General features: G+C 31.8%; 2 protein-coding genes across 2 annotated transcripts in view; both read right to left on the reverse strand.

Annotated features, from left to right (window-relative positions):
* Window positions 1-13641, reverse strand: LOC143075625 (uncharacterized). The gene is made up of 9 exons (XM_076251113.1): window positions 13608-13641; window positions 11632-11754; window positions 10377-10553; window positions 9429-9556; window positions 8021-8170; window positions 6114-6293; window positions 5163-5330; window positions 3338-3414; window positions 1-313 (listed from the first exon to the last, which is right to left on the reverse strand). The coding sequence occupies exons 1-9, from the start codon at window positions 13614-13616 to the stop codon at window positions 48-50; spliced, it is 1278 nt and encodes a 425-aa protein (XP_076107228.1). The 5' UTR covers window positions 13617-13641; the 3' UTR covers window positions 1-47.
* Window positions 13607-15436, reverse strand: part of LOC143075624 (uncharacterized) — a 26181-nt gene continuing 24351 nt past the window's right edge. Inside the window, exon 12 of the mRNA XM_076251112.1 lies at window positions 13607-13824. Within this exon, the coding sequence (XP_076107227.1) occupies window positions 13700-13824 (125 nt within the window). The 3' untranslated portion in view covers window positions 13607-13699. The remainder of the gene's footprint in view (window positions 13825-15436) is intronic.

The following is a 15436-nucleotide window of genomic DNA, read 5'->3' on the forward strand; positions in this document are numbered from 1 at the left end:
TTCCTTTTCTTTTTTGTTTAATGCAAACTAGAATTGTTACAAAGCCGTTAATGAAAATCCAGTAATTTTATACACAATATTCCTCCGTGTCCATCCCGCATGTAAACATACCACCCTGGTGTTCCATAGCCCGGATACTTTTCCTGAATGTTAGGATCTCCATCAAGAAAAACTGGGAAAAATGAGAACGGACTATCCCCAAGAAATGGAATTGTCCCTAATAGCTGACCTTCAGTGGAAAAATGAAACAAATGCTGTCTTGAATACTTATGAACTATTTCTGTTTCGTGTCTCCAAGAAACTAAAAAGCCAGCTGAAAAGTAAAAACAACAAGTCATTGCGATATATAAAGTGACATAATTACATTTCAAATGCAATCAAGAAGGTGTTAGTCATTTTATTAATTGGTGTTTAACGCCACTGTCATTACGATAGGATATTTAACGCGTTCGGCGGTCAGTTGTATTGGTGTACCGACCTTGCGAGGGCTGTATAGCCAGTCAAGGTCGTTAAATACTTCCATTTGTTGCATTGGTGGAGTAAGCCGGAGTGCGCGATTATAACAACCGACCTCCGACAGGAAAACTGACAATCATAGCCAATTAGTTTCGGAGTCGAGCACGTCTGCTACGTGTGGGGTTCGAGTTCACACCATCAGTGTTAATTGGCAAGTGACACACGTACAGCATTCAGGCACCAAAGTCTCTACGGTGTAATGAATAATCAACTCATCATATATACCAGGATTAATATTTTATATTTACGCCAGACGCGCGTTTCGTCTACAAAAGACTCATCAGTGACGCTCGAATCAAAATTGTTTTTAAAAGCCAAATAGAGTACGAAGTTGAAGAGCATTGAGGACCAAAAATTCCTAAAATTTTTGCCAAATACAGCTAAGGTAATTTATTCCTGAGGTAGAACAGCTTAGTTTTACAAAAAACATGTGAAACACACTTTGATTGGTGTTATTTTTAAACAATAATAATTAAACTAAGAGAGTCCTGATTTATTTGAATCATAAGACGGAAACATTAAAACATATTTTTTTTTGGCTACACTCTAATCTAAATCACAATCTACATGTAAATGCCTTGGTAGTCGGAATATTGACATGTTTTCAAAATGAAATATACACAGTTGACTCGATATAAAATGTATTTTTTGTTAATTATTTCTAAATAAATATACACTTACAAGAATAACCAGTCTTAATAGAAATGGTTTTAAGTACACAAAAGTAACGATTAATGGTGGTGATGTAGAATCACACAAATGTTAAACCCAGTTTATGACATGTATATTCCTGTCCCCAATCAGGAGTCCGTACATAAATGGTTGTCTTCGGTTGGTATCTGTCATGCTTTTATTTACGTGGTCCATGTCAGGACTTAACATAGAATGGTTGAAGGCCGTAAGGTGACGTATAGTTGCTTTCAGCCATGTTATTTCAATTAAAATAAGTAGTTGTATTATTGGTGTTTATACACTATCTCCGTTTGTTGTATAATTACCTTGCAAAATTCCTCGTGTGACTGCTTGAAGCCAGGATTTAAAAGTTCAGACTGTTGGTGTTGCCTTTTTATAGTTTTATAGTGTCACATGTGGAGCAGGACCTGATTACCCTTCCAGAGCATCTGAGATCTCCCCCAGGTTTTGGTAAGTCTTCGTGTTGTTTAGTCCTTAGTTTTTTATGTTTTGTTTTCTGTACTATTAATTGTCTGGTTTTTTTTTCAATTTTTATCCATGGCGTTCTCAGTTTGGTTTCAATCTATAAGTTTGGTTATCCCTCTGGTATCTTTCGTACCTCTTTCTTATTGAAATCCGGTACCTCTTTTAACTTATTATACAGTATGGTTTTTATATATATATTTTTTTTTTAGATTGGTGATATGGTGAACTGTAGTTGTTTACAAGAACAAATTAATAATACAAACAAAAGATATGTACAATAATAGAATATAAATTAATTTAAATTGCCACTGGAAAATGAGAGTAATAGGGATGAGTACAGTAAATTATCTAAGGCTTGCAGTTAACATGAAAAACATCTCGAACCGTTGTTGCAAATGGGCTTAACATTTAGAGGTCGTAGCCTTGTCTCTCTATAAGAAACATCGGATTTATTGTCGACATTCTGAGAGCTAGGCTATATACTGTACAGCAAAGGATTTTACATCCGGTCGGAAGAAGACCAAGAGTGCCTCGGTTTCTTTCAAATCTCCAGTCACCCTTATCGATATGTTAAAAAAAATAACAATGATAAACTTTATTGATAGTCTAAAACGTTATTGATTTCATAAATCATATTATATATTCTAGGAAAAAAAAGCTTTAAGATATTTTTTTATTTTTGTCATGTTCAACACTTATTTAAAACAAAACAAGATTTGCGTCATAAATAGAGATGGTTTGTTTCCTCAAATGATATTCATAAATATTGAAAGGTTGTAGAAACAGATATACGACATACTAGAGAATTTTTTTTACATGCGAACTGAATTTGAACTTCGAAAATAACAAACAAAAACAGAGACAACAGTATCCTTTACATTACCTCCGCTTAAGGTAGCACAATACAAAGATTTTTTTACTTCCAATCACTAACCTTTGAAATGTTGTAATTTTCTTTTGAATGCATAGAAAATAACAAAAGAGGTATATATAGACAGATAAAAGATTAATCTTTTAAATGAATGCAATATTTTTATAATGCAATCATTATGTAATCAATTATTATGTAATTAGTGGCAAAATCTGGGTAGGTTCACTTGAATGAATTTAGCTCTATTATCTCTTTAACTATACAGAAAATTTTAACGAAATCTTAATCAACTCATCATGGGCTTCAAAAGGGTGTCTCAGATTGTCTCTATTGTATTCTATTCTCTCATAAATCTCTAATTAGTGTAAACATCCTAACCACATAAAAGAAGATAATGTTTAATTAGGTGTACAATTTGTTCTATACATTCTATCTGAAATCTGAGACACCTTTTTGTAGATAATGGCCATAGGAACAACATATAATAAATTCAACCCTCTAGGGATACCTATGCAGAAGCTAATTTCATTTAAAAGTGGAAATTTGGTGAAAAATATTTTAGACACAATTAACATTATAATTGGTTACATAATTGTTGCATAATACTAACATTGCATTTATTTAAAAGAGTAAACTGTTAGCTATCCAAAACTACCACTTTTATAAATGTTCAAGCATTATTAAGAAAGTTACAGCATTTTAAAACTTGGGAGTTGGAGTTATAAAATCTTTGTATTGTGCTACCTTAAATGTATTCGAAATGCATTTGTTTCAACGTCAATAAAAACTCACCATTTCTGCTGACAAAACAGAAATCTGTTGGATAACCAGGCAGATGTATTGCTGTAGTTATAGAAGCTTCATAAAATCTAAAAGCCGATAGAAATAAAAAAAAAAGCATTTAACCATGTATACTGAAACTCAGATATAACGAGTTTAATACTGCATTTAAATTTGTAAATGTTTAGAGAAAGTTCCTGAATAATTAATAAATAATTTACTGTTTTAATAGAGATGTGTAGTTATTTTAGGACTAGTGTTTGTTATAGTTTTCGTTGGCATGAGGTTGTTATTGTCAGTTTCAGAAACATTCTCTAAACATTTACAAATTATAAATGCAGCATTAAACTGGTAATATCTGAGTTTTGAATTTCCTCTTAAGTACCTTCCGTCATCTTTCAATCATCCCATTAAGTTTAAATATCATATTTACCATTTTCCTTAAGCGTCTCCTGCTATCGATACATCACCCATAATGAGAATTCACACACATAAAGTCAAATTGAAACAATCGGAAATGGGACACAATCGGTAAAATTACAGATCAAACGACTTACTGTAGGTTCATTATTATTCGTTGGATACCAATTTTTGTGGGTTTTGTGGGTACAGGTGAACCAAGAATTCAAATGTTTAACGAATAACATATTTCAATAGCCTTTGAATACAGAGATTGGCAAAACCACGAATTCAAATATCCAAGAATATGCAAGTTTTAGCAATCCACGAAAACAATTAGCCACAGTAACTAGTATCTGAAGATCACTAAACCGAGAAAAAATGGCACTAGTTACTTGAGACACCGACACATTGTATCGGTCTGCCAAATTGTGAAGGTTGTCGGCAAATTTTGATAGTGTCGATTTCAGACTCGATTTAAATAACTCTGATGGGGCCTTTTTGTGTAAGGAGGATACCCTGTTGATAAAGTATGTCTAGTGATAACATACATGAGCGTAACGCACGACGTTTGATATGTAAACGTCATATAGCGGAAAAGAGGGTATGTTTTTGCTGAGAAATGAAAAGTTGACGTTCGGGAATTTGAAATCATCACGTGTGGTTTATATTTTAAGCTTGAAATAAATCTATTTTCATGTATGAAAATGTTAAAGGACCATTTAATCAAATTGGAAAATTTCTTTTTGAGAATTTGAAAGAATTGTAGTGAGGGGAGTCCAGAAGCAGTTATTTTTCTTGGAATTAAATTAAGAAATTTATTTAAACCGTCTAACGAAATTATATACTAGTACTTAAAAAATTCTCTTTTACATTCTTTTCGTAAGCTTTTTACAAAGTTCTTCGTGTTTTGATAACCGTCCAACAATGTATGTTATTAACAAAAGTAATCGAGATTAAGGAATTGAATTTGACGTATTCCAAACACCTTTTAATGTGCATGTTAAACACTCCGGTTTGGACATTGCTGTGGAAAGATATAGAATATCAAATCAGAGTGTCGACGTTTATTAGTATTGAAAAAATGGGACAGTACACAGTCGTAGCCAAATGAAGACCGTGGTCCAGCATCACTATGAAACGGATCCTGCATATTCGAGAGCAAACCAAAAAATAAAAATGGGTCTTTCAATATTCAGTAATAAGAATACCTTTGCACTTAACCCAACCCTGACTAAAAATTCTACTTGAAAGTATAAATCAACTATTATTAGGAATAAAAGATGTTCCATCAGGAGAAAACATGGTGTGTTCAAAGAAATACTTGTACCTGCCAATATACCTTTTCATATACATTGATGAAATATATACACAAAAAAAAAGTAAAGCTTGCGAAAATTTCTCATCATAAAGTTATTGTTATGTTGTATTGACTTACTGATTACTTTGTTGTTCTGATATCTCAATGACCAAAAGTAAGGTTTCGGCATGCAGTACAATTCTATAAATAATGCTTTCATCAGTTTTCGTTATCTTTGTCTCCAATAGGTGAATATTAATGTTGTGTGCCAAATGAATAATATATTCATCTCTTTCTAAAATATCCCTATAAACAATAATAATATGACAGCTACATATATTTAAAAATCTAGACAATCTTAAATATTAACTTCACTGATATGAAAAGATCTACAGTTGTGATTGGGGTAGAACTTACATGATAGGTGTTACTAGTAACCCATATATCAAACTTTTATAAAATCAATACATAAAAAGTAAACATGTATTCACGTGACTGTAATATAATATGGATGGTGGTAAATAAAGGCAGTAGTATACCGCTGTTCGAAATTCATATGGTAATTGTTTTCAATTTTATAAAGTTTTTTTAATTTTAATTATTTTGTTTGAAAGGACAAAACAAAAATTGATATTGCATTTTCTACTGTATGCACCAATATTTTTTGATTTGGAATAACCTTTATTTTCGTTATTATTGATTTAATAATTGATTTCCACAAATTGTATTGAATCCTTTTAAAAAATTATATTTTATTGGTATACCAGAATAATAATGATTCAACAGGGAAACGTCCGGATCCAAACATTAATTCGGACTCCGAGCGGACTAGCCCTCATCATTTACGCCGGGTGGAAAGCAGAGAGGTCGAACTACTAAATATACATAGCGTTTGATTTGAACCCGTCATAAATCATGCCACCATTAACGAATCGAGACCCATACCGCTTTAACACTGAGGTTGTTGTTCTGGAATGAAGTGAGACATTTTAAGCTATATTAATTATATAATAATCTCAATGATTTCAGTAGATTACAAGGCTATTGAACTTGAATTTTGTCATTTCTTCTACCTAAACTATTTTGTACCTTTCAATGCTTTCTTTTATCTTTAAATTCAGTTTCAAACATGTGGTTTTCCTTATGTTCAATGCACAGACTCCTATAGAATCTTGGACGATACAAATATCAGCATTAACAACAAAGATTTCTTTCACATTAGTTAAATTGTCAACGATTGTGTTCTCATGTTCCTGTCTTATACACATTCTGCAAAAAAATGCAAATATCAGCATTGATAAAAAATAAAAGACCTGTTAAACATAAGAAAAATTTGCAATTATTCTGTTGTGATGTTCCTGTCTGTGATACAAAGTGAAAACACACGACAAATTTAACTTCAAAATGAAAATAATACTTACTTGAATGATAAGATCAACACCCAAAAAAGTTTGCAAAGTTTATGTACACATTCTTAAAACATCATTTGATTATTAACAAATTGAATTAAAAAATTGAGAAATAAACATGTTTGTGGTTTCTGGATTTTAAAATATTGCAACCTCGGGAACAACCAGAGATACACTAGTTGTGGAATAGCAAATCTAATGCGGTATTAGTTATAGTGTTACCAAGTCAGGTTAATGGTCATTGTTATATTATAGTTCGTTTCTGTGTGTGTTACATTTTAGTGTTGTTTTTTTTTTTTTTTTTCTTATCGATTTATGAATTTCGAACAGCGATAAACTACTGTTACCTTTTATTTAATGTAATTGTTGATTTTTAAGTGTTTTACAATTATGATATGTATAACAAGTCATGTTTTCGTCTGTTTGTGTGATTTGTTACTAAAATTATCTGCTTGTTTCTTCAAAATCGTAACATATCTTGCTGCAATGATGTGAGTTTGAGTGCAATCCATTCAAAATATTCAACAATTGTATTCTTTTTTTGTCCCTGCGATCATGCAACAAGCCTCCTTCGAACCCTTTAAATTGTTGCTGTTATGGATCATAACGTGCAAAGATCGTGGTACTGTCACTACATGGGACATCTAAGTTATTGACCCCATAATGAATGACTGGATGTGACTGCGTACATGTACTTGTAGAACCTGCACAAACAAACGGTCGCCCCACTTTGGCATGGGTTTAACTAGCGGTCAGAAGAAGACCAAAGTGACCATAATTGTATTCCTCAGTCATCTTTTTTGGCAGTCAGTACAACATTCGGAGTACAACATAAAGTTTCAGTTTTTTGGGAAAACACATTTAGGAGATAACAGTATTGTATTTGAAGCTCCAACGGCATCAATTGGTAGTTTTGATGGTCGCAAATTTAGTTTACTGGCAACGCGTTAGCAGAGACAGTAACAGGTATTTGCGACTATCAAATCACCAATTGATGCCGTGGAGCTTAAAATACAATATTGGTATCTCCATTCTAATGAAACTGACAGAAAACAACGTTAAAACATGTAGTGATAATCTGTCATATACCGTCTGTGCTTGCGCGTACGTTCCATATCATCAATTATCAATTGATGCCATGAAAATTAGTGAAGTTATCCAATCAAAATGAACGTTAATAACGTTGTTGCATTAGAATTATTAATGGATAGCATCAACTCTGACATCTGTAGCTTGGAATTTGTTGACATTAAATATCCATGTATACCAGCATTGTTTTATTAATATAGATTATAAATAAGAATCACTTTGATTGACATCGTTTATCTGCTATCGATTCGCGATCCAATCAAATTAGTTATCCTCAACATATATTCCACATGAACAGTTAAGTTTAATCGGAGTCCAAATCAGAGATCAACATCGGTTACGTTAAACTTACAGAAAACACATAACGACGAAGAGAATGGACACACATTTTAAAGATATATTAACAGACAAAGTACAAGTAAAAGTTTTAAATTTAAAAACAATATACATATTTCAGCTGTATAGCTAAATTACATGATTTGTAACCAACAAATTTACCTGTCATTCTTGTCGATATAAACAAAGTTTTCTCCCATGATACAAAAACTGTCTTCCTTCCCAGATTGTTTCTTTGCTATAATGCTTCTATAGGGAATTTGTTCATGAATCTCCCCATACTGGTTAAACAAAATTATTTGACCTGACTGTCTGTAATAGGAATAAGACCTCAAGTAAATTAGGTTCGTCACCAAACATCCAACAAAAACACAGAGTGAACGTGGCCGGGTACTTGTACATCCATCAACAAAAAGACATAACTCTGAGAGTACTCGCAGTAACACTGTTTTGCTTTTTTTTTTTAATCTTTGAATATCATTTTCTTAATTACGAATATTAATAATGTTATCAGTAAAGAAAATCAAACTATGTATTATTCTTATATCCGTATGCACATTAATGGCTCTACTATCGGTATGTACCTGTATCTTGGCATTGCGTCAGATCGTGTTTATCTCTGACTGTTAATGACGTCTTTCATTAAATCCATTCGATGTTTGAATATTGACATTTATTTTATTAGTTAGAATTGGCTTTGAACTAGCTGTGTTTGTAACTGCGAGTACTCTCAAATTTGTACTTTCTGCCTTTTTTGTTGTTGTGGGGATGTATAAATACCCTACCCCGTCAGGTATGTGTTTTTTTAGGTGTTGTTTCTGTTTTGTATCGATTTGATGAGAAAAGCCAATTTTAGCTGATGTTTACAGTTTGTTCTGTATTTTGTACTGTTACATCACAGGGGGAAGGGGGAGTTTGACACCAAAAAGTAGTTTATCCAGACACTTTCTATATGGGCCTGTTCCAATTCAGAAGCCTTTGACTTAGTGGTTGTCGTTTGTTGCTGCATATAATATTTAGGAACATATATCAGGCCGTTTGTTTTCTCGTTTGATTTGTTTTGGAGTTCTGTAGATATAAGAATATATGCGAAGGCTTCCATGTAAGGAAAAATTAGTGAAAGGGTTTGACTTTTTTTTTAACTGTCTTAAAAAAAAATAGGAAATGTTTACAGACGGAGAACACGTCATATCAAACGACAGCTTAAGCTATATGAAATTATACTGAAGATCGTAGTCCATTTTTTAACATTTTTATGTATAGTTATGATTTTGTTTGTTTAGTTCTACTTTGTTAATTTGCAGCTCATTACCAGAAAAGATATGGATATACGTTTATTTATTTGAAAACATATCTTCTCAAACCAAAGCTTTATAAAAGGTTCAATACTATTTTAGAAGAAAAAAAGTTGAAAGTAATGCTTACCACGAGAATTTATGTTTTGCGGAAGTTGAGGTTTTGTTTGTCATATTATTTTTTAAAAATCTCTTACCAAGACAAGAACGTTAACAACTTTAAAATACCTCTTTAAAACATTTGTATCAACTTTTATCTTCCATTTTTATATTACCCAGATTCTGCACACCAAGCTAATTTTGTTCCAAGAGTTTTGTGTGATCCCTCGATGATATATCTTCCTAGATGTAGTTTATGTATAATTGGACTTTTAAAGCTTTGTCTGTCAACACATCTTATAATCTGCAAGAATTCACGAATAAAACATGTATTTATTCCAGTAGAGGTATATTTACAGGAACATATACAATATTAGGTCAATATAAAATTTTGTGTATGAGGCTGAGAAATTAAGGAAGGGCAAGGCTCTACTGAGCCCTTCTCCAGTTTTGCGCCGAGTACAAAAAGTTTATATTTTTATGACATTGACCTAATATTGTTTTTATACTGCAACTTAAATTATTACATTGATAGCTTTTTAAATCGTAACACAAATGTAAAACTTATTTGTATCCCTTAATTGACCCATTATTGTGGAGAAAGTGTACCATGATGAAATTGACATTATACAAAATACAAATGTATAGCTATGTTACTATATTTTTGAGAAAAAAACCACAGCTAGGTGCAGTATAAGTCATAAAGAAAAACAATATCAATTAGGTAGTGATAAACTCATCATAAAAACCAGAGTAAAATCTTGTACGCTAGACGCACTTTCCGTCTACAAAAGATTCATTAAAATAAATTTTAAAAAAAGTTATAAAGGCCAAATAAGTACGAAGTTACTTAGCATTAAGGAACAACATTCCGAATGGTCTTGCCAAATATCGCTTAGACAATTTATTCCTGGGCTCAAAAATCATTTTTTTCAAGTCTTCCTAACTATGGGGGAAAATCCGAATGTCAAAAGAGATCCAACTATCAATCGAAAAAACAGCTAACACTGCTTGCCATTTAAAAATAAAAAAAATAATGGAAGTATCAAATACAAAGAAATAAAAAGCATTTTAAAGACTAGTGATTTATCTAATGGATTGTAAGAATAGAAAATAACACCTACCACTCTTATTGTGTCATTACGATCCGTCCCATACTGAATAAGAAAAAGTAGACATTTTCCATAAATAACCGGTCCGCTATGTATACATATTTGATGTTTTGGTTTGAAACCCGATGTCATTTGATCATATTCCTGAGTGCTTTCACCTCTGAGAATTGCGACATGTTGCATACACTCCTGAAAATGTGTAAACGATTTTATATTATCTTATATTTTATTTTTTTATTTTTTTATTCAAATGTAACAGGCGGAACACTCCTGTAAAACAAGTATTGTTTAAAAGGAATATTTAATCATCGGGTAAAATCACTGTTGTCACACGGCTTTAAATTTAGTCCGCCATTTAAGCCATATATTCTTGTTCGGTGTTGTATTTTGTAGTTTCTTTTTTTCAGACATATGATATCTTTTTTTCTCTAACAAAAAGCCAAAAAAAGTTAGAGATTCTGTGAGGAGTCTATTATTAAACTTTCAATATTAGTTATGTTCATTTTATAAAATGTCTTCCAAGTTGTTTTGTGTGCAGAAATATATAATGGTTATAAGATATTCTTGGAGTCGCCATCGTTCAGCCAAAGTTTGTTTCAAATTAAACCTGATGTTTCAAAGCAAACAACATTTTTGAAAATAGTTCGTCTATGAATGAGCTCAGCGCGATAGACACCAATTATAGACGCCAAGTACTTACAGAAGGTCACATTGTTAATAGGCTAGGTGAAATAGAAATAGAAAATCAGTTACCTTAAATTTTATTTTTGAATTTTTAAACAAGCTTAAAAAGTTCCATTGCAAATGCTAACACATGTGACATGACTTGATTCATTTTGTAAGTGCTCCTTTGTATCATTTATGCTCTTCTCAAATTCTCTAAGCATATAGTAAAAGCATTTTTTTTTTGCTCAATTAGACATGATAATCCGTTATATATGGAGCAAAACTCTGATTGAACTTGATCTTAGAGAAATGATATAGACAACCTGGAACTGGGTAAAAAACAAAAAAGAATACTTCCAATTCCGCATATTCGATGATCTTCACTTAAAATATAACGTCGCCAAAATGAGACGCTGAATAGAGAAATGAGCGTTTTGCTTTCTGTGAAGACGTTTTATTATTCTTATGCTTTTGGGTCTTGAAAATTCAGATTCCATGGCTAAAATTTAAATGTTAGTCAAATCGAATTCTGTCTAGGCGTATATGTAGAGTTCTTTTAATCGTGTATCTACGGAGATTTATTAAGTATACATTAACATACATTGATCGTAAGAGATCGGCCATGTTTATAGGCAAAATCAAGGTATTTTAGAGCATCTTGTTTATACTGTTGTGGATTATCTTTGTCTGGAAAAACTTTCTGCAAAATTTCTATTTTTGTTTCCTGAAAATTAAAAAAAATAGATAAATACTTAATTTCAAAAGAAAAGTTTAAAAATAAAAGCTTTCAGTTTTCTGTTATGAAGTTTTCAGAAAAAAAACCAGCTAGCGTCAGCAATTTATTCGTTCTATACTTCCTTTGTAAAACAGAATTTCTTATTGTTATAATTACGTAAGAGAACTAAACACACGTTTTTCCTCCTAAACGGTAATAAATGAGTACACTAGGGATGTTAAATATTTCACAAACTGAATAAATGACCTGTTTGGAATTTGTTTTTTTAATCATATACAAGCGGCTAATTAATGAATAAAAAATCGTAGAACACAAATATATAAAAATATTCAACGAGAGACACAACAATATTTTAATTCCCGAATGCGCGTATTGCATGACTTGATTATCAGTGTTGTTCAGTCACACGTTAAATATTTTTCGATATTTGAATTCTTTGATTTATTATTATTTTATGACATTGGCGGAATTATAGTAGAAAATGTAAGGAAGTATATCTTTTTGATGCGTGCATAATTTGTTTTGGTGCAACGTCATCGACGACGATTGACAACAACTAGTGTTGTATGACTGCAGTGGAGTGGAATACATGAGTTTATTTAACATATGAAATTATCGGTTTTTATTTCACCGAAACATCACGGTAATTCATATCGACCAATGGAACAAGTTATCATAGCAGTTATTTCTAGAAAAGATGCGTTCAATCCTTTTAATTTCATACCAAATACTTGTAATTTTTAGTTCAACTTCAAATTTCTTAATTCAAGATCTTGCATATGTATCATAAAGTGATACGTCTCATTGAAATCGGTAGGCTTCAAATAGAGTTTCGACAACAAGGTCGATTGCAGTGTTGACCAAGGAGAAAAACACCTAATAGACCAATCAGATTCAAGATCTTTGTCGAAATGCAAATTAGACTATAATCATTGTAATGTATTGCTTTTTAACTTCTCCTAGGTCAGTTTGAGTGATTAACAATTGTAATTTAGTGTAAAAGAGGCGAAAGTTTAGGGACAGTCAAACTCATAGATTGAAAATAACCTGACAACGCCATGGCTTAAAAGAAAAAAACAAACAGACCAATAATAGTGCACACAAGATATAACATAAAAAATTGCTTTTGATGATATATGGTAACCATTGCATGAGTATTTATACTGTAAAATACGAAGCTGTTCTGCAAACAAATAAGACTTGAAAAAACACTTGAATTTTTAATTTAAAAGATCATTCTATTACATTCAATTTTAAATTCAGATTGCTTTAAATGCACAGAAAGGGTGAAAAATCAAAACGTAAGTCGTTCCACAAACACTGTGCTGAATGGATTTTATTTATGGATCTGTATAGTTCAAAATTGATGCATTTACGTTCACAGCTATAGGTTTATGTCAAAAGATGGAAGACAAAATGCACTTTTTGGTGAAAATGCATGCAGGTTTACATGTATTTGCCAATAAACTACTATAAACTTATCTTGAACTTCTTATTAATTGGAAATAATCATTAATAGAAACTCTATTCATATTGCAGATCTATGTATTACTGACAGGAACATTTTACAAAAACTAAATCTCGACTCTTGTGATGTTTGTCTTCAGTTATAGCTTAAAGGACAATGCAATTTCTACATATATTTGACATTTGTTCAAAACTTCTTGCTGTTTCTTTATTTCTGTTTTCTGTAGTTGTTGGATAACGGTCAATTGGTAATCCACATTTTTGTTTATTCAAACAAAAGTAAATCTATATTAGTCATGTGAGAAGTCGTCAGATAAAACATATCGCAATATTTCTTAAAGTAATTAATTTTACAATGTATATATGTAGCAAACCTTGTACATAACATCTTGAATCTTCGAAAACAAGTTGAATTTCTCTGTAAGCCCTTCCCCATTCTTCCAATTAAAAACCATAGAATGTCCAGTTATAAATTTGTTGTATTCTTGCGGTAGTAACTCTCAAAACATGAAAAACTTTGTTGTTTCACATGTACAGTAATTCCATCTTCATCTCTGTATAGTTCGCACAGAGTAGGAATATAAAAGTTTCCTGAAAGAAGTATAACCTCATCAAAGATATTATGTTAATATTTCCTCGTAAGACATACGTTTTGTCACATAAGTCTTATTAATGTCACTCACTCAAAAGTTTGAACGTCAAATCAAATAAAAATTTGAAGAGAATTAACAACCAAATATTATTCAAATACGTCCTAGGTGATCTTCATTTTTTGGTTAGAAATCCCATTGTGTTTTGAATAATTCAAGGGTATCACCAGCCCAGTAGTCAGCACTTCGGTGTTGACATGAATATCAATTATATGGTCATTTTTATAAATTTTCTGTTTACCAAACTTTGAATTTTTCGAAAAACTAAGGATTTTCTTACGCCCAGGAGTAGATTACCTTAGCCGTATTTGGCACAACTTTTGGGAATTTTGGGTCCTCAATGCTCTTCAACTTTGTATTTGTTTGGCTTTTTAACTGTTTTGATCTGAGCGTCACTGATGAGTCTTATGTAGACGAAACGCGCGTCTGGTGTATTAAATTATAATCCTGGTACCTTTGATAACTATTTACACCACTGGGTCGATGCCACTGCTGGTGGACGTTTCGTCCCCGAGGGTATCACCAGCCCAGTAGTCAGCACTTCGGTGTTGACATGAATATCAATTGTATGGTCATTTTTATAAATTTTCTGTTTACCAAACTTTGAATTTTTCGAAAAACTAAGGATTTTCTTACGCCCAGGAGTAGATTACCTTAGCCGTATTTTGCACAACTTTTGAGAATTTTGGGTCCTCAATGCTCTTCAACTTTGTATTTGTTTGGCTTTTTAACTGTTTTGATCTGAGCGTCACTGATGAGTCTTATGTAGACGAAACGCGCGTCTGGCGTATTAAATTATAATCCTGGTACCTTTGATAACTATCAACATCTTTAAGAAGTACATTTTTGATAAATTGACCATTTCAATAATATGTGATGTAAGTACAAAAGTGCTGACTAATGGTGTATGCTATTCGTGTAAATGAAACGTCAAACAGCAGTGGCAATTGATCACCCTTACTCTAGAAATGTGTTGAAGATTTGATTAGTCAGGTATTTCATGTGTGACTTTAAAACTTATTGTTGCCTGTTTTTTACCGCATATTTGATTAAGTTAATTGTTAGAGTGGAAATTTTAAGTACAATTGTATCTAATCTACACTTTTCCTACGTAGAACAACGATTGTACAGATGAGATTTAGGTTTTTTAAGCGACGCGTAGCGGAGCCAGGTAAACGGAAGTGCACGACATGAAAAAAAGTTTTACGTAGGATATAAGTTATGTAAAAAGCAGTTCATTCCATTCAAAAGTAAAATAGGCAAATTATTACATTTTATTCATTAATTAGGCGTATCATATTATTTTTATTGCTAACAGTAGGTTACAGAAAATGTGTATGTTGAAAATTCAGTTTGAAGAGAATGACTATAATGTTTTATTAATACTGCAAATCATTCATTCTTTTGCTGATTTTACAATTTTCATTTGGGTCAGTTCTAAACAAAAGTATATATTATAAATGTAGATGAAATCCAATTTGGTTAATTTGACCAAAAACTTCTTTTTCATTATACAAAAGGTTAGATAACAAAAAAAACGGAAAGTCTGTAGT

Source organism: Mytilus galloprovincialis, chromosome 5 (assembly GCF_965363235.1).
Source record: "Mytilus galloprovincialis chromosome 5, xbMytGall1.hap1.1, whole genome shotgun sequence".
NCBI lineage: Eukaryota > Metazoa > Mollusca > Bivalvia > Mytilida > Mytilidae > Mytilus > Mytilus galloprovincialis.

What these genes read in the sequence shown, in the direction of transcription:
- LOC143075625 (XM_076251113.1), bottom strand. An exon ending in GCTTGGTGTGCAGAATCTGG is followed by an intron (nt 8,171 to 9,428) that starts GTAATATAAAAA and finishes TTCCTATTACAG; the next exon opens with ACAGTCAGGTCAAATAATTT. An exon ending in TCAGAACAACAAAGTAATCA is followed by an intron (nt 3,415 to 5,162) that starts GTAAGTCAATAC and finishes ATCGGCTTTTAG; the next exon opens with ATTTTATGAAGCTTCTATAA.